The following is a 25,145-nucleotide window of genomic DNA, read 5'->3' on the forward strand; positions in this document are numbered from 1 at the left end:
ATTCCATGAATCTGAAGACTGCTTTAGATACATGCCAAATATCTCACTTGTATGTGTTTTTCTTTCTATATCACCTTCTGACACCAAAAGGAAGGATCAAGGAGAGTCAACAACAAGGTTTGTGTTATTCCATGCCATATACTGTAAATAATTTACATTTGAGCGATGCTTTTGCTTTTGTTAGTCTAAGTAATTAATCTAATTTTGGAAGTCAATTAGTGATTTGTGGCATCATATTGTGATTATCTAATCATGCTTTCAGTTTCTCTTTATCCCCTTAACTGTCGCCCCAACATTTTGAACATAGACATGAAAATAACATGTTCAACTTAAATGATTGTCAATCTTCAATGCTTTAGATTTAAGCTTGGTTACATTTTAACGACCATAGACCTCAGATTGAAGTGAAAAAACGTTAAATAAAACTGTGCCTTTATCGTTATGAAAAGAAAAGTGTATACGTTAATATAAACGATAAAATTTGTATTTTGCGAAACAAGTTCTATCCTAAAATCAAAGCTTAATATCTTAACAAAATATATTCCAAATTTGAAGTTGATATCTCAAAAAATTACCTTTTCAGTAAGATTTTGTTTGGCCGCAGTATCAAACATGATCACCAGATGACATTCAGTTAACATTGATGACCATACAAGGTCACCCCCTATGTTTTGAAGAATATTAACTGTATTTTGTGTCATACTTTTGACAATATTTGAAAAGTAAACATACAATTCTGAAGTAGTATGGGCAGTTTGTTGATATTTGATTTGAATTTAGCCTCTATAAAACATCTAAACAAAATTTTACATGTGGATTGCTGTAGCAAAGTATTGCTTTACGACTCTGATAAATACCCCTGTAACGGAACGTAGCACAGCATAATGTAACGTAACGTAATGTAACATAAAGTAACATAACATAACAAAAATTGCGGTAAAATATGCATTCAGAAGACTGTTCAAAAAAATATAGTTGGTAATGATTAGTCAGTGGTGGTGGGATGATGACAGTTAAATTTACTTACTATATTGTACAATGGAGTTTCAGATCTTGACTTTTATACTGTAGGTGTCTTTCAGTTATGGATTTGTTTATTATCATTTCAATTAAATATTACATGAGGGAATTTGCTTTCTTTTTCATACAATTGTGACTCCTTTCATCATTTGATTATCATATTCAACCAACAACTTCACAAATCACAGTTTCTATAATTGGTTTATTTATTATATTTTCTTTTCTGAGGACAATATATGCTTTCACGTTTGACCAGTTGTTTCCTCTGATGTCTGTTTACTGTCATCTGCTAAGTGCACTCGCGTGTTTTATTACACATATACACATTGGGCAGATGGAATACGAAATTACAAATAATGGAGATGTATTCATGTTTTCGTGTTTTGTCACTTGCCAGACAAATGTGATTATTGGGGCAGCGGCTTCAGTTAAAGAGAGGAAATAATGGAGATGATGAGAAAGTCAAGTCGGACTGTTTGAACGACTGCATTACACACCAGCTACTAATGCAGAGTGTCATCCGCCCAGATACCAGAGAGAACTAGTCATGTCATTTGCATAATTATTGGATCAATTAAGCATTTATATTAAGCCATAATGACGTGGCCTATATAAACAATGACAGATTAAATAATTTCCACATTATTGCGTATATTTCTGAAAGTGAATCACAGATTTCAATAAGGTGTTTGGATATGATGCTTTGGTGGGTTCTAACCAGTTGTTTTGCGTGAAACCACCATCCATCCGCTCGTTTATGATGCACTACTCATCAATGACCAAGAGGCAATGATACCATAATTAGCATAGTTGCTAATGTGACATTATTGAGCAGAAGTGGATGACTCACTGCGGTGCTGCATTTTTGAGTGGCCGCTGCTCTTTTCTCTGACTCATGTTCAGCTGTCTGTCCTATTGTTCTCTCTGAAATAGAGAGGACTGCATAACTAGATACATATAATGATTTTTCACAAGTGTTCTGCTAAAAAAATACACACTGTTTTTTTATTTATTTTTTTTTTTTTTGTGGAATGAAGGAAAGAGCTTAACAATGGAAGTCATTTGAAATATTTTCTCAGTATGTCTTTTCAGTCAAAATGCACACATTATACAAAATACACAAATGAAGCTACTATTGGGCAGGGTAAGCTGTCACTATCTTGTCAGCGCATCAAATCGTCTTGCATATTACGCCCGTTGATTGAAAAAGGGTGGGGACATGGGAGGAGTTGGAGATGGCTGATTGCATTATTATTAAATTTTGCATTTTATACACTTAACAGTTCACACTTCATTAAAGATAACTTAGATTATTAGACGACAAGCAGCAGATACCTGTCACTCAAGAGTCCATGCCCTTTGTTATTCAGAATTCTAAGGCTTAATATAAATTAAAGGGATGAGTTCTAAAAAAAATTGACCTCCCTCAAAATTGTCTCGAATGGTTATATTAGCCAAATAGACCAAAACCATTTTTTGTAAAGACAAACATAATTTTTTTGTAAAGTTGGCCATTTTAACATGCGGATTTATGTGGATTTATGAAGCCCGCCTCAAGCAACCAATCAATGAATTGAAGAGTTTAGATGCAAAAAACCTCTAAGTGCCATCAGAAATTTTGTTCTCAGCATCTTATGTTTATGATCAGTTATTTCACGTTAAAGGGGACCTATTCTGCAAAAATCACATTTATAAGGTGTTTAAACACAAGTGTGTAAATATAGCAAGCTTCTAATGGTAAAAATGAATTAATTCTATATATAATCACACTTCATAAAAGCAGAAACATTTTTGTAATATTTTGTTTTATTTAAAATTTATAAGATATTTAACAAAAACAGTACAATACTAAGACAATTGTTCAAAATAATTGACAATATATACATACAGCATATGTAGCATAAACATACAAACAAGATATGACAATAACCACATTTGTACAAAGCCAGTGTAATGAATATATAGGTTAGAGATAAAGATGAAGACTTGCAAACTTAAAATGCTAAATTCCCAAGAGTCTTAAAGGTGCTGTATGTAAGTTTTTGACTCTTCTAAAGCATAAAACACGAACAGAAATTTAAATACAGCCAGTCAGAAGCACAGAATATGCACTTACTTACGAAATGTTAAGGTTTATAATCTAATTAATACAGATTAAACCTCTTTAACATTATTAACTGTAGATGCTCAATCACTGATATTTGTTTAGTTCAATTTCAAACGGTTTATTTTATTTTTAAGATCTAAGGTGAATTATCTGCTGCTGCTTTCAGTAGTATGGCAATAAATGTCATGTAAAATGGCATTCAAACTCACATTGTTAGCATTTAACACCGAATAAAGCACATGAGGTTTACCTGAGGTGATCCTTGTTAGCTTTATGTTGTTCAGCTGCAAGAAACAGAAGCCATTTCAAATATATCAATTCAAGGTGTTGGTAAAGACCAAACTCCTTTTAATATGTAAAATATGCCTTCTATCGTGTGCCGTTACTTTTATTTAGAACACGGTTTAGATCACTCGCTCCTATCCTCAATCTGGTTTGTTTTTATCCAGGAGTGCAAAACCTAGTTCAACTACTGGGTGTCAAACTTAGGTGTTTTCAGCTTTTTTTTGTGAAGTTTCAAGTTGTTTCATTTAAATGACATAAATCAACTCGTTCAACCATCTCTTATAACGGAGCTTTTGGAGATTTCCAATTAAGTAAAAACATCTTTTTAGCTGTAATCATGCCAACCATCAGGGCTTGCTGTTGGGTTAACAGAAAGGTGTTCATTATATTACAATTTCCAAAAATAGCCAAATTGTAATCAGGTTGGATATTGGTTTCATAAGCTCTGGAAAGCAATTTTAAAAATGTTGGACCAAAACTCATAAAGAACAGGACAAAACCAAAATAAATGTGCCAAAGTCCCTTCTGACCCACCACATCTGTCACATTCAGGAGATACAGAGGGAAATATTTTACTTAATCTAGTTTTAGAGAAGTGAAGGCAATGTAAAACTTTAAATTGGATTAATTTATGTCTCGAATTTATCAAACCATTCTTTATTCTCGACAGGGCTTCTTCCCAGATCACATCAGCCACTTCTTTATTCATATCCATTTCCCAAGCTGTCCTAATATTCTTAGTGCATATTGGCGTATCAAAAGCACAAACAAACAGATTCTGAATAATATGACTTACTGGTTTATTTCTAAATTGTAAATTGTGAAATATTCTGGAACATTTTAATTGACATCCTTTCTTTGAACATGTCATCAGTAGGCAAAAGTCCCGCCCATTAGAGATGATCTCTTCCTCATTATAATAGACAGCCCTGAGTGAGAAGCAGCCGTTTTTAATTTGCTGCTATGCTAACGCATAGGCATTTATAGATCCGCCTTCTTTTTAAAAGAGGGCTGGGAGCACAATCTCATTTGAATTTATAGCTACAGTCACCAAAATGTCACAATTTGGATCAAAGCCTATAAGGGGAGGTTTTAAAAAGTTCTAAAAAATTATTTGTAGGGTATTTTGAGATGAAACATAAACACATAAACACTCTAGTGACATTGGAGACTTATTTTACATATTGTAAAAAGGGCCATAATAGGTCTCATTTAAAGGCAGTGAAAATAAGCTATTATTTGCCATAAAAGCAAAATTACTGAACCTACACACAGGAGCCTGAGAAAAAAATCTAATTTAGAAGAAAATGTCATATGGCACTTAAAGATTTTTTTATCTGAACTCTTCAATTGCAGCTTCAATCACTTCAATGTTGTCTTCACAAGGGATATCGGGAGGCTGCCGCTTGGTTTCAAGTTAATCACACTGTTGACCTACAGAAAGCTGCTTGGTTAGAAAGTGACCTGTGTGGACTGTGCGTTATGCATCAGGCCTCATGTGGGATTTGACATAGACTTGGCCTTGAAAGATTGACTTGTGGCTCTTGAATATCTTTGCATTTATATGTGAGGTTTTTCTCAGTCACTTTGGTGCATTTCTCGAATCATCATTACTGTTTGCAAACACATATGTGCTAGAATTTATCAAAACAATTTGTTCAAACAGCAAAACGCTATAGATTACCAGCAAAAGTCTGTAATTTATTAAAAAATAACTAATTCATTCTTTAAAAAGAATAAGAATTTAAGTCTGTGAACATATTAGTAACTTCAAAAGGAAAAGTCCTTAAGTTAGTGCTCACAAAAAAAGATCAAAAGTCAAACAAATGAATGAATGAGTTTGACTACGTCAACCATTTTGCATTTAATGACTTAGTCCAGGGATCATCAACCCTGTTTCTGCAAAGTTACCTTCCTACAGAATTTAGCTCCAATCCTGATCAAACCAATCTGAACCAATTAATTAGCACCTGAAGCAGCACTTGATAATTAGAAACAGGTGTGTTTGGTCAGAGTTAAGGTGCGGTCACACTTGACTTTTCCTTCCATAGACTTCCATTCATACGCACGCGAATGCGTCAGACCGGAAACGCGGGGTCATGCGTCGAGTTTCGCATGTTGCTGCGGTGCAAAGTTCAAGCTTGGTGAACTCTAACCTGCGAAATCGCATCACTTGACTGCGTGAGATCAATCGAGGATCAAAACATGACCTCTCTGGCCAGAAATTTAAAACATGGAGCGATCGCTGGCTTTTTTAATGTCTAATTATCTTGTTTAATCCCGCCCCTTTTCGCAGCGCCGCACGACAGAATTTCGCACACACAAAGCCCAGTGTGACCGTAGCTTTAAGCTGCGGTCACACTTGACTTTTCTTCCCATAGACTTCCATTCATACACACGCGAATTCGTCAGACCGGAAACGCAGGGTCATGCGTCAAGTTTTGCATGTTGCTGCGGTGCAGAGTTCAAGCTTGGTGAACTCTGACCTGCAAAATTGCATCACTTGACTGCGTGAGACCAATCAAAGATCAAAACACGACCTCTCTAGACAGAAATTTAAAACATGGAGCAATCGCTCGCTTTTTTAAATATTTAATAAGCTTGTTTAATCCCGCCCCTTTTCGCAGTGCAGTACGATAGAATTTCGCACACACAAAGCCCAGTGTGACCGTAACTTTACAACTGAAATCTGCAGGAAGGTAGATCACTGGGAGCAAGGTTGGTGACCCCTGACTTAGTCATTTAAGACCAATGACTAGTCATAAAGAAGTAATGACTAAATGATTTGAGAGGTAAGTCTATTGCACAGAGAACTATAAAGCATATTTTGAGCAACATGACAGACAAATGTACATAATCAGTTGCCTGAATGTATTGACACAAATGTAGATTGAACAACAATTTTTAAAAAAGTTTTTTTTTCCGATCTGAGAAATACACCAAAGCAATTTTATTACCATGTCTTACAAAAAGTACAGATAAAAACAAACTTGTTCAGAAATATCTCACAGGCAGATAGATAGATAGATAGATAGATAGATAGATAGATAGATAGATAGATAGATAGATAGATAGATAGATAGATAGATAGATAGATAGATAGATAGATAGATAGATAGATAGATAGACAGACAGATAGATAGATAGATAGATAGATAGATAGATAGATAGATAGATAGATAGATAGATAGATAGATAGATAGATAGATAGATAGATAGATAGATAGATAGATAGATAGATAGATAGATAGATAGATAGATAGATAGATAGATAGATAGATATATTCCTCTGTCCTTGTCCATTCCTCTAAGGCCTTTCATCTTACATTTATTCTTGGCATATCATAGCCGAAGGGCCTTTTCATAATGATTGTTTAGAGTGCTTGTTTGACTGCACTTCTAATATTAGGGGGGTCTAAGCAAGCAATGCAGAACTAATAAAAATGGTCTTTGCTATGGCTCATGGCAGGAAGGAAAGTGCTGCTCTTTTTTTCACCCTCTCTCATTCTCTGTCTTTTTCTTCCTTTTAGTCAGAAACTGAGTTTTAAGGACCGGGTAAGAATGGCAAGTCCACGTGGACAAAGCATTAAAAGCAGGCAGACGTCTGTTACGGACAGACGCTCGCCTGGAGCTGAAATCAGCACTGATGGATCGAGTCCTGCCAAGGTTCAGAAGAGTTGGAGCTTTAATGACCGCACCCGATTCAGGCCCTCCCTCCGTCTCAAGAGCCAATCACGGTCCACGCCCGAAGGTGAATTACTTTCCGATTGGAGAATTACATGATTTTTTCTTTCTTTTTTTGCAAACATGTGATTTGTGTCTTAGAATTTTAATGTGTAATTACAGCCAGTCATGGTGAACATAAGAGAGATTATGGGGATTGTTATGTTGATAATGATTATGGTTTTAACCTCTTAAGGCCCAAGGTGTTTTTTTACCTGCATTTTTATCTCTCTTTGCTATTTGGGCTTATTGGAACCTAATTAGAATAAAAATCTAAGTATCATGTTTTGAAATGATGTACTTTTAGAGAAAAATTATGTCCATATGTGGACTCGTGGTCCGAATTTACATAAAACACTTTTTCCTGATTTTTTTTTTGTGTGTATATAACATTGCAATATATAACTTGCTTTGACTATCAGAGAGTAAAAATTGCCCATTTTGGACAGTTAAAATAGGCTTTGGGACATTTCATATGCTGCAAAACAGTTGCAGGATGACACCGTATGTCTGTAACTAAATATAAAACATTCAAAGTATTTTAAATACCCACTTAAGAGCGAAAATGTGCTGTCCATGTATGTGGACACTCAAGCCCTAGGAGGTTATTATCATATTTTTTGGTTGTTGCTAAAAATGATAGTTTGTCCATCTGATTGAGATCATTGTGAATCCAAATTATCCTGACTGGGTTCCAAAAGGCTTTGATTGCAATTTGATTGAAAACTAAATAATGGGGTCCAGTGTTATGTGTAAATATAAAGCAGTATTTCCATACTAACTTTTTAAAAACATACATTTATACTCTGCTTTGCATTATGCACTTGTATATTTTTAGTGCTGTCAATCGATTAAAAAGAATTAACTAATTAATCACACTTTTTTGTAATTAATCAGAATTAAAAGACTGAAACTTTTCATTTTGGCTATTCAAATGTAAAATGTAAATTCATGTTAAATAAATAACTATTTAAATTCAAATTAAGATTGTTTATAAGAATAATTGTTTAATTTGTAACAGATTTCTTTATGCAAACAACATGCCTGCAATAAACCATCAGAATCCTCAAACTGTTGGTTTGAAAGCCATATTTATTACAGAAATATAAATACAGGCATGTAAAAGCCATCTGAATTTCAAAGCAATCAATACCATTTAAAAAAAATGATTCCCAGGTTGGATTTTAAGTGGACTGCAAAACAATTCCAAAATACAGGCATTGCAAATATGGAAATTGGAAAACTATAATAATAAAGTAATGAATACAAACAATTGTACTCATAGAAAAGTTGGATTGCTGAGAGTTGAGAACATTAATTATAAAGTACAGTAGAAATGTTTTTGCTTAGCCCTACTTTACATTCATCCAGTTGCTGAGACAGACCCTGTTAACAGTGAGATTGAGAACAGTCTCTCACAAGTAGGGTTGGGTACCAAAACCCGGTGCCATACCTATGTAACCGAAATGGACCAGACCGAATCAGCTTATACATTTCGGTGCTTAATTTCAGTGCTACTGGCGCTGCGACACAAACATAAGAAGCATTTTTCCCCAATTTCTGTTTAACGGAGAGAAGATTTTTTTCAACACATTTCTAAACATAACAGTTTTAATAACTCATTTCTAATAACTGATTTATATTATCTTTGCCATGATGACAGTAAATAATATTTGACTTGATATTTTTCAAGACACTTCTATACAGCTTAAAGTGACATTTAAAGGCTTAACTAGGGTAATGAGGTTAACTAGGCAGGTTAGGGTAATTAGGCAAGTTATTGTATAACCATGGTTTGTTCTGTAGACTATCTAGAAAAAATATATAGCTTAAAGGGGCTAATTTTGACCTTAAAATGTTTTTTTTTTTTTTTAAAGACTGCTTTTATTCTAGCCGAAATAAAAGAAAAAGACTTTCTCAAAAAAAAAAAAAAAAATATATATATATATATATATATATATATATATATATATATATATATATATATATATGTATATGTATATGTATGTGTGTATATATATGTATGTATATGTATACACATATATATATATATATATATATATATATATATATATATATATATATATATATATATATATATATATATATATATATATTATCAGACATACTGTGAATATTTTCTTGCTCTGTTAACATAATTTGGGAAATATTTAAAAAAAGAAAAAAAAATTCAAAGGGTGGCAAATAATTCTGACTTCAACTGTAGGTACGCATTGTGTCACACCAAAGACTATAGCATTCTTACAGGGACTTTGGTCACACCATCTCTAAAAATGTAATTCTAAACAACTTTGAGGGATACTGACACCATTGGCGATGTTAGCAGTACATGACGTGCGCAGTACAGCGCATCGATTTTTATTTCTTTCTTTTTTTTTTTTCTTATTATCACTGTAGGTGTAAGTTCTTAATCATTCTCCCTCATGTTTTAGTCATTATTTTTTATTATTTGTTTATTGCAAATTATCAGGGTGTAATCATTCCCTGTGGTGATGTGATCAGTATAATGGGGTTTAAAGAATATCTGTTCACTGAACCAATGGCATCCAGGCAAGAGTGCAATAGAGGGTTGTAAATGTGATATTACTGAAATGTGCAGTAAATGACGGAGGTAATGTTCAGTTTGAGTTAATTAGTTGAAAGACACAATATTGGTAATTTCTTTGTGTCTGTTTGTGCACTACCAATTAAAATATATCAAAACAATTCAAAGCAGAATTACTTTTATCACGTCTCAAAAGTTGCTCCAGTGTTATTACAGGGATAGAGTCATATTTCAGTGAAGGTTATGTGACATACACTTAAAGAAAAAATCATTAGCTGACCTGAGAAATTTTTAATAATTTTCAAATATTTCCCAAGTGCGGTTTAACAGAGAAGATTTTTTTTTTTTACATATTTTTAAGCATAATTTTAATAGCGTGTCTTTCCCATGATGAAAGTACATAATGTTTTACTAATTATTTTGCAAGATATTAGTATCCAGCTTGAAGTCTTAAAGGCTTTAAAATGTCCTTGATCTGTTAAACATCACTTGGGAAATTTTTGAAAAACAATAAAACTTTCACAGGAGGCCTAATACTTTTGTCTTGAACTGTATTCTCACAATTAATACTGTTCCTAACACAGTCTGACAGACAAGCAGAGTGATAAAATCCATAAAAAAGACCAAGTACTTTAAGAGCAAATATTCTTTTGTAAAACTACTCAGCCATTTAAATACAAAGAGTGGCCTAGTGTATAAGAGTAGATAAGCAATAAAGCAATGCAATGAATGAGAAAACTTCATTTACTCACTTGACTACACCGCCTGAGGCTTTCCTTTCATGCCCTGCGAGGTTAAGGCATCTCTTCTGTAGTAATATATGTGTTATGTATAATTCAAACACATTAATGAATGCATACTGTATATCAAGACATGGTTTGATTTAGATGCAATCTGAAGTCTTAATCCATAGAGGGAAAGCTGCAAGGCATCTGATGTAATATTATAAAGCAAAAATTAGTTTAGTCGAACTGTTAATGAAAAAATATTACCTAACATTGTGTCTTTATGTGCTTACATGCTTTGTTCCTGCCTACAGCATAAAACATGAAGCCTTTACATGAAATAAACATGTAAAGCAATTGCTTGCAACACTCTCAAAAGTTTCTATTTTTAAATCATAGGAATCAAACAGACATGTCACTTCTTATTAACAAAATACATAAAGGTCTGTAAATATAACCATTCCTGTATTTATTAGCTGTGTGAGTAATATTGCTGGCCTTGCATATTGACATCTGAAGGTGGGATGTCTTCTCCCACTTAGACGCACAGGTCAAATTATTCACCATGAGTACTCACTGACTACAGTTTTGATTTTGCTTTTCAATTCTAATTGTATTACACTGGGAAAAAATGTGATTGGTTAACTTTACTGTAAAAAAAAGTGAGTAAACATTTTGCTTTGATCATTATGCATTATAAACGGTATATAATTTTAACGCAGGCTACACTGAAAAATTAAGCTGAACATTGCTGAAAAAAAAAATCTATTTATTTCCAAAATTCACAGCATTATCTACAACATATTCTGCTTCAGTCGATATTCATTGGCATTTAGACTTTCGAAAACATTTTCTCTGTAATAAAAAATAAAATAGGCTCATTCAAGGGCAGCAGCTTTTATACTGTTAAATATTACAAAAAAAATATCATGACAACAGACATTCAAAGTTTCATTTTAAAACCTCAACAGGTTTTGAATGTAAACATTCATTCATTCATTTTCTTTTCCGCTTAGTCACATTATTAATCAGGGGTCGCCACAGCGGAATGAACCACCAATGTATCCAGCATATGTTTTATGTAGCAGTTAAAGAATTCAGGTAGTTCTAGAGTTAACTTTTTAAGAAAAAGTACAATTCTAGAATCAATAATCTTTTTGCCTGAAAGCACAAGCAGGAAACCTTCATTTTTTTAGCCTCAGTTATGCCCTATGGCTGTACATACGGTCTCTTTCTTTTTTAACTAGACTGATCGATTGGCAACTTTCTAGTCAGGCTGTGGGAATCTTTCATGAAGCAGGGGGCAAGATTAATTCTGTACATCCAACACATGTTACTTTCCACAGTCTCTGGTTTACATCACAGCTGTAGCCACATATAACCTTTCATAGGTCCAGAAATGTGCTTAATTCTACATTCACATCTCGTTAGAGTTCCCATGGTGTATATGTTCCAAAAGTTCTGTTAAAAATGAAATAAAATTTTGCACTAAATTGAATTAGATTATTAATTCATTTTCTAAAGTGCAACATGTGTGCACGGCTCAATGAAAATGTAACTTTATTCAAACGAAAATAATAAAGTGAAAATGTTTTCCTTACTGTATGCACTGTGAAGAAAAGTTTTACATCGCTGGTTCAATTTCTATTCAAATAAATGTGACCCGCACTACATTATTAGAGTATACTAATTTTACAAATGTAGGTTATTCACTCTGATGTTGCTCTCAGTTGAGTAGGAGTGCCTTTTTAAATAAATGACAAATTAATGTTACTGTTTGTTTATCTTTCTCTTGCATACTAATTTTTTCCCTGTTTTTTTCATTTTGTGATCTTTTCATGTAGTGATTCACATATGATTTTTGCTTGACATATTAACTGACATATTATTCTCCAAGTGCTAATTACTTTTTTTGAAATTTGTCATTGTGTGTGTCGCAGGTGAGGCTAACGTTGCTGTGGATGAGGCTTTTGATGAGAAAGGATGTCATTGTGACATGTCGGTGGAGGATCTGCCGCCTGCACTGAAGACCGTCATCAGAGCAGTGAGGTAAGCCAGCTATCTCTTTCCTACAATATCTCGGAGCTTGCCAAAGATATTATTGTTGGTGACCCATCGGTAAATGCTGATAGGAATTCAACTCGGGCTCATTGGAAATATGTGCCTCAGCTTACATCATTATTATTAACATAAAATACATTGCTCCAGGTACATTTTGTTGCACGTTTCAGATGTTAGATCCCCTAGAGGGCACTGTCTCTATTGTTGTGAATCTGAAATAGCTAACTTAGTATAAATTTGGTTATACATTTCAGAGACACTAACCACGAAAAGGCTGGGTTTCACCCACTTCGATTGTTACCCCTCAATTGAATGGGTGTTATCAGCTGATGGAAATGGGCCAGTATGGGCCTTCTGCACCTACTAGTATGTGATATATAGCTGATTAACCATGTGGATGGATGATAACAGTAGAAGGCCCCTACTTGCTCATATCTTATCAGCTTATAACCACTGACAATGCCTATTCAATCGAGTGATAACTTTTGAGTCAGCTGTTGGTTTGATAAATTACCAAGCAAACCACTGAAAAGAACACTAAACCCAACCTATAATGGTTTCAAAAGCAAATGTAAGAGAAAAGTGCAGTGCAACCACAGTTTTACCTTGATTTTAAGTTGTTTTTCTTTTGTGGAATGCTTGCGCATAGAACTGTGTGACTATAATAATTTATTCATTGATAATATGTCCTTGTACCTATAATTAGTGTGAAAAGGAACAAAAGCTGTTGTACTGCCTGTACCATTCATTTTACCTAGAAACTGCAGCATTTTTAAGTATAATTTTGCAGTTTGACAAATAAAATGTAGGCTGAAGTGTGACCAGGAGATAAATATATTGAATTACATTTATTTGATGAGTATTATTTGACAAAAATATAATTTAACAAAACATAGGATTTCTTTGGCGGAGCCCACATGCGTAGCTTTAATGGTAAGCTTTTAGATCCAGCTATGACTGCCGAGGATGAGGGCAGGGGCGGAGCCTACTCCCCTGCACAGGGCCAAACTGGTGGTGGTGTGGAGGATGGTGGGTGAACATCTGTGTCAGTATCTGCAACCAAATGAACGAAATCAACAGACAGCTTATAGATTCCTTGTGTCTCTTGGCTATAGGTTGGAGTTGATTGTGAGGAGTGACATGACATTAGGTCTTCCTGGTAGAACTAGCACTAAAAGTTACTTTTCCAATGAGCCTACAGTATGTTCAGCATACTATGAATAATAAAAGTCCAAGCTATGAAAAGTTATTGTGCATGTATGTTAGATGCATATTACATTTTGAAAGTGAATTGTGTATTTTATTGTGCTACCGAAAATCTACAGATTTCTCCCCTCACTACTTGTTGAGTCTATGTTGTCTGAGTTACTTAACAAAACAGGTGGAACTGCTTTTATTTAGAAAAACGCAACCAAATCTATGTGCACCAGTCAAGGTAAAAATCATCTGGTTAACGATATCAAGTCACTAGCCTATATAGCATTACGTTATCAGTTATTATATTTACTCAAGTATAAACTGTTTACATTTGTGGTACAGAAATTCTTTAATCAGATCAATGTAAATTTCAAAATTTGGTACAGGCTTCAAGCTACTATTGCAATGTTTTAAGTGTTTATAATATAGGTGTTTATACTTTATAGGACAATCAGCCTACACTTCATTTACTTAAATGAAGTTAGAGTATGAAGTAAACTTACTCTATAGCCTAACTTAAGAAAAAAAAAAACACCCAAAAAAAATTTGACTTCACCTTTAATGAATGCAGGATTGTCATCATGTCAGTCATATTTAATTATTCTCAGTCACTGAGAGCAAGAGATGAATCAGTGCCTCATTATCTCGTTTCTCTAATTTCACTATCAAGAAAGAATACTGTCATCTTCACACTTCACACTCATCAGCCACACTTTTTTCTTTTTGTTTTGTTTGAAATGTGTGGGTCAGTGGAAAGCACTGGATTGACAGTATGTGCTTATTGTTCCAGCCTCTCTCTGAAAAATAAGCTCGCTGTATAGTGTCCTGTTTTACTGAATAGTCGTTGCTGTAGGCAAACTGCTTTGGTAGCCCTGTAGCTTTCAGCTGGGGCCTATTTGGACCCTGTCGGGTGTGTGATAATAGGCTCAGACTTTTTCAGGTTGTTGAATTTGTCTGCAATGTTATCGAGTCACCTTAGATTTTGAAAGCATTATTCTGAGTTAATGCTGAATCAACCTAAACTATAAATATGTTGATTTTAAGTATACCAAACTATATATTTTTGAAAAGGCTCACTGACATTGAATTTTTACTTAATAGGGAATATAGATTAAGGCACTGGTTTAATCTAATTTGGGGTGACAGTTTCTTTAATGGAACCATAATATTAGTGGATGGTTCTGCAGGATCATGAAATTCCATGTGGCAAAGAAGAAGTTTAAGGAAACTCTGCGGCCATATGATGTGAAGGATGTAATAGAGCAATATTCAGCTGGTCATCTGGACATGCTCTGCCGAATCAAGAGTCTGCAAACCAGGTAGGAAAAACCAGCAATACTGTATAAACATTTTTCCATCATATGCATCAAATTACATCTAACAAAATTTAGATATACAGTATACGTGTATGTATTAGTTAGTTAGTCTTCACACAAAATGTTTGCTGTTTGTTCCAATTACTAATTTAAAATGAGCTGAAACACAATTCTTGAGGGTTTTTTGGGAAACCTTAATTGTTTTAGGTCCAATCCACTTACAAAAAAATAAATAAATAAGTCAACTTAATTCCTTCCTGTTCAAATTGATTGTGTGTAACCCAGCATTACATCAGATTAGAAATGTTTATGGGTCCCCTTGAAACATTTCTGCTGTGTTCGATTTGCATGTGTAGTGAGAAATTGCAACACGTTTTCCTAATTTATTTGCATTGTGAAAATTTGTAGCATGTTTTTTGTATTAGTTTGCCCTGTGAAAGTTTGCAGGAGTCAAAAAAATGATTTTTGCAGCTTGTTTAAAGCACTTATTTAAATAGGGTATATGCACACAAACTTTTAATTTCAGTCAGCCAGCCCCAGGGCTTCCAGTTAATTGTCATCCCATACAAAATCGGCATGTTTAAGATCGGATTTCTTTTAAAAACAGTGAGCTTCGCTGCCTGGCTGAGATATGATATGAAGTGGTTCTTAGACCAAAGAAGAAGCACTGCATTAATTTTATTTTATTTTTTTCGTGCCATGTCTTTGAAATATAGATATTATTTACCCTAGTGTTTTTAATTGAATTTCTGCTAATGACGGCGCCTGCGTTTAAACGGCCTATCGTCTCTTTTTATGCTTTAACAACCAAAATGCATGCTTAAGTATATTTAACTGATTATATTTGAATTACATTACAACATCGATGCTGTAAAAGGAACATTATGAAACATTATGACAATACACAAAGCTTTCACTGGAAGTTCATCATTGACTAAAAAACCCTACCTGTGCATATAACCCATTGAGTTGAATCAACAATTCTTGAGTTTGTTTTGGGATAACTTGTTTTATGTTCAGTCCACTTAAATTTGTTTAAAAAATTATGTTAACTTAATCGATTTGTGTTTTTTTGGCATAGCATGAAAGTAATTGTGTGGAACCCAGCATTTGTTACAGTGCATGTATTCTTAATGTGTTTGCATTGTGAGGATTTGCAACACGTTTACTGTTTAGAGACTATAGGGACTTCAGAGATTTTAGAGACATGTCAGATTTATGACTATATGATAACATGGAAAGACATCATTGATGCTTTTATTCAGCAAAGATGCATTCTTTTGATCAAAATAAAGCAGCACAATTGTTGATGATAAAGGTTTCTAGATCACCAATATTAGAACAAATTACTGAAAAATGTGACGCATGAATAAATGCATTTTAAAAATAATAATAATAAAATAGAAATAGAAAACACACATGTAAACTAACACAAAGCACAGTGCACTAAAACATACAAATGAACAAAGCATTTGATTGTCAATGACCCCAGAGAATGAATATTTTAGTCTTTTTACCACAGAAAATAATCCACAAGAGCAAAATAAAGCACATTAATCACTAGAGCTTCCTTCTTTACATATCAATTACAGCTAATAGTGCAGTTGGAGCAGGGTTCAAACCCCACACACAGTCAATCAAAACTAAACATTCCTTATTAATCAACACTTTCATCCATTACACATTTTACAGAGCAGAATACTAACAAGCGTTTCTAAAACTTACAGCACAATCATCAGCGGTTAACAGTGGCACAGGCAATTAAGATTCAGATGCTTTGAGATCATTCATCTTGCACAAAAATAGCCTCAACACATGCATTGTTTAATATTTGGACAAAAACACTTCATACGTTCAGGACAGTTAGTGGCCATGCCCATGACCTCTATATCATATTCATACTGCTATGTTAGTCACATTAATGCCATCATGTCACATGTTTTGATGGCCCTGAAGCAATGGTTCTCCTTGGTCATATATGGGTCACTGGGTGGTGGGCCCTAAGGTTCTGCCAGAGAATATAATGTGGAACGTTTAAGAAGTTATATATTACTATTGCATACATTATGGCTGCATATAGTTAAAACTCAAAATATTACATACATTTGAATGTGATTGGAGAGTATACCCACAGCATACAGGGGGGTGTTTATATATATATATATATATATATATATATATATATATATATATATATATATATATATATATATATATATATATATATATATATATATATATATATAGATCATTTTGAGGACTGTAAACAGTAACAATGGTCCTAATGTATTTCTTGTTTACATTTTTATTTTCCATAGCTTCCAAGAATCCTAAAAGATCCACATATTGATATATAACGTTATGACACTGTTTTAACATTGAGATATGATTAAATTGCCTCTTCTTACAGTTATTAAAATAGTTTGACAACAAACAGGAAATGTTCATGGGCCAATGGCATGCCACATTGAAGTGGTCTATACACATTTTTTTACCTTAGCATTAACCGAAACATACTAAATGCTGCTGCATAAGTGTTTCTATATATGAACCCTGCTTAAGGGAATAATAGCAAATGCAACATTTCTTTTTTTTTTTTTTTTTTTTTTTCTGGCCAATGTATTGTTAATGAATCTTTTCAATCTTTATCTTTTTACAGTCACAAAAAACAAATTATTCAAAATGACACAAATTGTGTATTAGTTGTAGTGTCTGTTCAGTCCAAGAAGACTACTTACCTAAGATACAGTCTGCTTCCTAAAATGTGAAGTGTTGATTACTCAGTGTTAATGATCAATCATTAAACAGTCCTCAAATGATGTATTGATGCTGAGATTGTGAAGTGTGCAATTAGTGGACATTTTGTTTTCCAAAAGACCATGAGCGCTTAGATGCAATCTGACTTAAAATGTTACAAAAAACAGACAATTGTGTCAAGTTTAACTTTCCCAACTATTTACGTCTTTGTAAGCACATAAATGTGCTTTATATCTGTTCACTAAATCCTGTGTGTGTCTGTGTTTTCATATTTCTGCAATGAAGCCTAGTGGGATCTAATTATCAATGTTTTTAAAGAGATGAGACCAGTGCCACCATGTGACCAAAACAGACCATTACAGTTGTTGACGTTCTTAAAGGAACAGCAGTCAGCTATAAATTCCTCTCATTCATTTTCCTTCGGCTTAGTCTTTTTATTCATTAGGGGTCGCCACAGCTTAATAAACCGCCAATTTGTCCAGCCTATGTTTTACACAGTGGATGCACCTATAGCGCATATCTTTGGACTGTGGGGGGAAACCGGAGCACCCGGAAGAAACCCACACCAACACAGGGAGAACATGCTAACTCACCACAGAAATGCCAACTGACCCAGCTGGGACTCAAACCAGAGACCTTCTTGCTGTGAGGTGACAGAGCCAACTACTTAGCCACAGTACTCCCCTAAATATTTTTAAACACAAGATTCAAATAAAATTTAAATCGGCTCATATTCTGATTTTTAGCAAGTGGAATTGGATTTGTTGTGCACTTTAAAAAAATATATATTGCTGCCTTGTTTAGTTAAATTCTTGTCATCTTAACTTACATAAATTAAAATAACTAAAAATATTAAAGTTACACTTTATAGAACTTTAAAAAAAATAGTTCTAACTAAAAATAAGTTAAAGCAACATAAAAATATTCGTGTTTTGGCTTGGTCATTAACTTTTACAGTGCAGGCAAGATTTACAATATGTTGATATCACCGCCTTTTTGTAAATAAACACCAAAACTCTGGAATTATCAAAATACACAGATTTATTAACAAACACTTCAGCCACTGGTGACTCGGGAAAGACATGGAGTGTTGACAATTTAATACCAGACAAAGAATGAACAGAAATCTGGAGCTTAAATACACAGGACATAACTGAACTAATTACACACGCGAGAAAGACACAGGTGGAAACACTGAAACATTAACACACAGAGGGAAAATGGAACAAAGCAAGCACATGGAACATAACACAAACACCTGACAGTGTGGGGGTGATTGTGCTTTTTTGTGTCTTAACCCTTTGACTGGCCCGATTGCCCATGTTTTTACTGTTTTAAATAATGACTGTTATAGATTTTTTTAGAGTGCCTGTTTTAAATAATGGTTTATACACACAGCATTGTTGGTTTACAAAAAAAAAAAAATCTAACAAACATCCTGTTACAGTACTACACTTGATTTTGGTTTTATTGTAAAAAAATAAAAAATAAAAAATAAAATAAGAAAGCATGTTAAATGAGAATCTGAATTCAGAAAATTCTGAATTAAAAAAAAGGTGATTTAGTATTCAAAATGTTTTTGTTTTTAATATTTTTACAAATAAATTGGTCTTACACTTTATATTTTCAGATTTTTTATAGTATATGTATTAAGCACGGTACTTTAACCATAAACTGACATATCTACCATTTGGTAGAGGCTGACTTTTTTTTAATTATGGGTTGAGTTGAAAAAAAAATCCATTGAGTTTGTAAACTAGCGACATTAGGAGATAAAAATATAAATCCAAGCATTTTTTTTTCTTGGTGGGGTAATTAAAGGGTTAAAGATCTGCTATTAGATCTGTTTTGGGCAAGATTTAAGTTTTAGCAGGTTGATTTTATTGCCTTTTTTTGTTCGGAGATGCTTTACATTTAATCAATTCTCTGTATGATTATTTAATGTAAATCTTAATTGCTTTCACATTTTATTCCTTGTCTCATTCTGCTAATGCCTCACTTTCAGGGTTGATCAGATTCTTGGTAGGGGCCAGATGCCTGTGGATAAGAAGGTCAGAGAAAAGCTGTTATCTGACGGAGACATTCTGGAAGATGTGAGCATGCTGGGAAGGGTGTGCAAGGTAGAAAGACAGGTGAGTAAAGAGATTCTGTATTAAACGGTGCATTAAATAATCATATGCTCATTTGTGACTCTGAATTAATCCATCTATTTTATTAGATTTTCTTCATCAGGGTTTTTCACACTGCACTTAACTCCAGGGTTAATTGTGTTTTAGTATTTGCTTTCAACTTTGGTAAAGCAACATTTCACACAATTTACAAGTGTGGTTGGCATCACTTTCTACATGGGGGTATGAAGTACTGATTTTGTGCTGTTTATGCAACATTGTGATGATAAAAGTGCACTGCACGGTTAAAGGCCTGATAGGTCATTTGTTTCAAAAACTTTTGTTGTTATGCTTGTTGGAAGTCTCTTCAGATCTCAGTATCACTCATAAAGTTAGGTGGTATAAATTTTTTAGTGTTTTTATATCGTGTGTGGAAGGTGTGGGAAAAAAATAAACCTCTGCCTATATCTGACAGAACCTTCTATCAGAACATTTCCATTATGCAGACTAACTTATTATTATTATTATATTACTAAAGTAATACTATGCACGAGGTATTCTCTTTTTGTCATTTTGCCTGTTTTTTTATTTTATTTAAATTTTCTTTTGACAATGATTTGGTGACACTGGCTGCCCATTTTAAACAAGTTGATATGCTTCTTTAAGGTCTTGATAAGTTTATAATTTACTTTAATGAGCTGCTGCTTCCCTGCTTCTCTCTGATGCTGCAAGTTTAGGAATGGTCATATAATGATGACAAAATGTAAGATCGTGATAGGCCGTCTCCTGCTCTTATGTATATTTTAATGTATAAATCTAATTTATACATTAATGGGGCCTGCCATTTTCAATGTACTGTAAAATGTATTCAAACAAGCATTTACACATAAGAAAAGTGACATTGGTGTGTTTAACAAATGCTCAACTGGTCAGTGTGAACACCATAGCACCACACTGACAAACACAGCTTTTAACATGAAGGATGATCTGATCCTAAACAGGAGTGAATGTTGGAATATTCAATCAATTCCACGCGTGTTCAATAAAAAAGATCAGGAGAGGTTTTTCTTTAAGGTTTAACATATTAACAATGTCTTGTATACATAATTGTATAATAATTCGATGTACAGAATTATGTTATCCTCAATGCAATGCAAGAGTTACATTAAGGGGTGCGCACAGTTTTCATTTCCTGACTTCAACTTATATAGGCAGCTGATATTAAGAGGTGGAGTTTAGTGAATTCATCACTTGTCAATAATTCTCCAGTCCTCCATCTGCCGCTCCCATACATACGTCCTCTTTTTCTACGAATTCACTGCATAAAAATAAGCACAAGACTTGCAAATTCTGTGCTCACAGGAAGTTTCGCAGCAGAGCTCAAGTTAATTTTAGACAAGCTTCTACTTCAACTTCTGCAAAAATGCTTCATTAGTATTCATAACATATCACACATGAGAAGATGTTCAGTTAATGTTACTTTTAAGCAACACAAATACTTTGTTTAATGAAAAGAAAAAGACAAAAAAAAATTTAAAAATTGCTTTGTAATTCCTTTTTCCGAACAACACACTAACACAAATGATTTAAAACATTTACTGTACAAATTGTAGGCACAGCAACATCCTTTAAATTAAACTGGGCATCAGTGCAATTCAATTGGTTTGTTTGTAGCAAGGGGAAATAGTATGAAATAATCTCCAAAAATGATTACTTTTTGACTATAAATGAAATTGAAATTAATTGTACTCGAGTATAGTGCAGATCTCCAAAAAATAAAACGTTAAGTACAGTAATCAAGTAAAGTGACTTTACACCTCTGCCTTGGTGTATATGACTTATAAGATCACAGTAGTTTTAAATATCATCTTGGCTCTTCCATGTTGTATAATTGTGTTGAGTAGTGTCCATTTTTTTTAAGCTTCAAAAATCATAATCATAAAACTAACCCATACACCATCAGTGGGTTAACACGTCTTATGAAGGGGATAGATGTGTTTTGGTAACAAAAATGTTTTTTAATTTCTAAACCACTATCTCAAATCCCTGACTTCTAGACAGCTTTTTGGTACTTCTGTTATAAACAAACTCTGCGGTAAGTGATTTCCATGATAAGCATCTATTCCCAGAACTTCCGCTATGAAGTAGCCACTTTCTAAGACATGCTTAGTCCAACCCAGGTTCATTCTGAAAACGTACCTTTATGTACATTTCTGGAGACCACCAAATATGTTTTTTGCAGTTTTTGTTTTCGCGAATCCACCAGAGGCCACTTTGTACACTTTTTGAGATCTTAAATTTCTCTCGCGAGAGCCATTCGTGCCTGCTCTTCTCACATAAATCCATCAAAGGCCGCTGTCGACTGACTGTTTGACTGACTGACCGATCCAATGACCCACCCTCCTCCTTCCCTTAATCCAACCAATTGTATTGATTGACCCCAATCAACAATTTTCAAAAGCAATCCAGAAAAAGAAAAGCCCTCGTCTGATTTTTACCACATTTTCAGATTTTACCCCATTCTCACCCTGTTCTTTACTTGTTTATTGTATTTTTTGGCCTCTGTTTTTGTCTTACCCGTTTTCCTGAACCGTTCTTCACCGGACTCAAACCTCGGCATCGTGGTCAACTCCTCTCTGCGTCTCAAGTGCGCCGACATACATGGCAAGCTAACAGAACAAACTGGTAACAGTTGAAAGCCGTCCATACGAAAGTAAGCGGTCATCTGGTAAGCGCCAAAAGGAACGTCATTATACTGCCACTTAACGTTCATTTCATAAATGAAATGCTGCCATTTGTAGCTCTGGCTACATGATTCACGACCTCCAGAAATGTATAGGGCTACGTTTTCAGTATGTTGTCTATGCTGGCTTAATCACCTGGCAGCATGTGGGTTAGTCTGTGGGTGGATTTGTGTTTTTGGAAAGTTAAAAAAGGACAATACCAACACCATTATACAGCATGGAAGAGTCAGGAAAAAAATTTTAATTACTCCGTCTGTGTTCGTTTGACAGAAAGTCATATACACTGAGGATGGCATAAGGTTGAGTAAATTAATGGGCAAACTATTCCTTTAAAGACTCAACACTGAGTCAAATAATATTTCTGTGTTCTTCTCTATAGGTACAATCTATTGAGTCTAAGCTGGACTCTTTGCTGGACATCTACCGGCAGGTTCTGCAGAAGGGTTCTTCAACAGCCCTCACTTTTTCCTCTCTTCCTCCTTTTGGTTTGGAGGAGACTTCAGATTATCAGAGCACCATCCTTAGTAAGGATCTCTCCTGTGCGTCGCAGGTCAGCCAGTCCATCTGTGGCAATCACCCTAGGGCCCTCCAGCTAATTTTAGCCCCCAATGAACTCATGAACCTCAACCAGAACAACTCCACAACATCTTCTCCAGGACTCAACCCAGTCTCCGCCTCCCCTTTTAACCCATCAACCTTCCAGGTTCCTTCAACCCCATCACTGGAGTGTCCGTCAGGACAAGGCAGTCCATCTCAGATCCTAAGCGCCAACAGTTTTCACTCTTCTATAGGCCATTTTCCATGTGTGGGTCAACCAGCTCCACCTCTCCCATCCACAACCTCTTCAAAATTTCAACTTCCCACTGTTCCTTCACAAGCAGGCCATGCCCGCAGTATGGGACCCACTAGGTCGGATCCCGCAGACTATGCCAAGTCTTGCTTCAGAGGAGTTGGGATAGACCTTGGCCTCAACTCTAGTATGATCTGCAAGCTTCAGCAGAAAAACAGACCCAGTGCTAAAGAGGACAGTTCCTGGAGGAGACATATAAGCCTGGATTCAGAGGTGGAGATAGACCCCCTTGCTCCAGTCTCACCTCTTGCCCCAGTTCAAGGCCAGTGCAGTGGGGACAGAGGACTCGGGAAGTCCCTATCCGTGCAGGATCTCATTCAACCGGCTTTGGAGGGTCTGGGTGTGGACACGCATTCTAGCCAGGCTAGTTTCTCCACCAGCATCAGCAGCAGCCAGGACTCATCAGCTGGTGGTATTGAGATGGGTGCAGGGGGCTGGGGAGAAGCTGATCTCTTCATCAGCGATAGAGACTTGGAGACCTCAACAAAGACACATACTCAAGGGTTTGACTTTCTCTCCCAGGCCCCCATTGATGCGTCCTACTCCTCCGAGCTGCTTAGGACAAGCACTACGGCTGGTGCTAGTCACAGCCTAGCAAGTGGACATCCATCCAACACAGGCAGCAATGAGACTATTAATATGCCACATGTTCGGCTAAAATAACACTCTCTTAAGGAGTTGCACACTCTTAGAATCTGCCTCTGATGGAATGAATCTTTGATATAAAAGCTTATTTTATTTAGGAGTTGTTTTGTATTTTTATGAGGGGAACGTCAATTTAGATCATTTTTTATACATATTAGTTTGATTTATTTAAGAAAACTGTTTGAATTACAATTACGGTTAGGATTTTATCATGGTCAGCATACATATCATTGCATGCATTGTTCTTTTTCAAATGTACTGTAAAATGAAAAATCAAATAGAATGTGGTAGATTCATAAACTGCTGAAATGATGCAATTCAGAGATGGCATGAACTATTCACTGGGCTGCATGAACACTGCATGTCTTGAGATACATTACTCCAATGTCATTACAAAAAGCCTTGTCAACCTGAAATTCACAACTGGATTGAAAAAAGTGTCAGAACGTAAGAGAATAGACATATTTTGCACTTTCTGAATCGAATCATGATGAATTAAAAGGTTACTTACCTTATGTAAAATAAAAAAAGTGCCAGACACAATGAAGGAAACCGATGCTGCTGATAACTGTACAGTTTTGATAAAGCAGATTAAATGAGAGGAGAGGAGCACCTCATAGTTTCTGTACTACATCACTTGCTGTATTTTTTTATTACTTGTCTGGTTTTAGTTCTGATCACATAATTTCAGCTTTTAGAATCTTACTGTTTAGTTTTGTGAATATACATTATTAATTAACAACAATAAAAACACAATTATTATTTTATATGTGTGTGAGAGATTTATTACAATTACTATTTTGTTAATAATGTAATATAACTGCTAATAATTATTCATTTATTTCCTTCTGCTTAGTCCCTTTATTTATCAGGGGTCGCCACAGTGGAATGAACCATCAATACATCCAGCATACTGTATGTTTTACACAGCGGATGCCTTTACAGCCGAAACCCAGTATTGAGAAACACCCATACATCCTCATTCACACAAACACACTATAACCAATTTCGTTTATTCAGTTCACCTACAATGCATGTCTT

The 25,145-nt window shown here is 34.7% G+C and overlaps 1 protein-coding gene across 1 annotated transcript in view; it reads left to right on the top strand.

The window, feature by feature from the left end:
• kcnq5b (potassium voltage-gated channel, KQT-like subfamily, member 5b) overlaps positions 1-24,871 on the top strand; it is a 189,090-nt gene extending 164,219 nt beyond the window's left edge. The window contains exons 9-14 of the mRNA XM_056458436.1: positions 6,943-7,149; positions 7,974-7,977; positions 12,372-12,475; positions 14,872-15,003; positions 19,763-19,889; positions 22,989-24,871. Coding sequence (XP_056314411.1) covers positions 6,943-7,149; positions 7,974-7,977; positions 12,372-12,475; positions 14,872-15,003; positions 19,763-19,889; positions 22,989-24,122 — 1,708 coding nt within the window. The 3' untranslated portion in view covers positions 24,123-24,871. The remainder of the gene's footprint in view (positions 1-6,942; positions 7,150-7,973; positions 7,978-12,371; positions 12,476-14,871; positions 15,004-19,762; positions 19,890-22,988) is intronic.
• Positions 24,872-25,145: the final 274 nt, after the last annotated feature.

This window comes from Danio aesculapii, chromosome 1, assembly GCF_903798145.1.
Source record: "Danio aesculapii chromosome 1, fDanAes4.1, whole genome shotgun sequence".
NCBI lineage: Eukaryota > Metazoa > Chordata > Actinopteri > Cypriniformes > Danionidae > Danio > Danio aesculapii.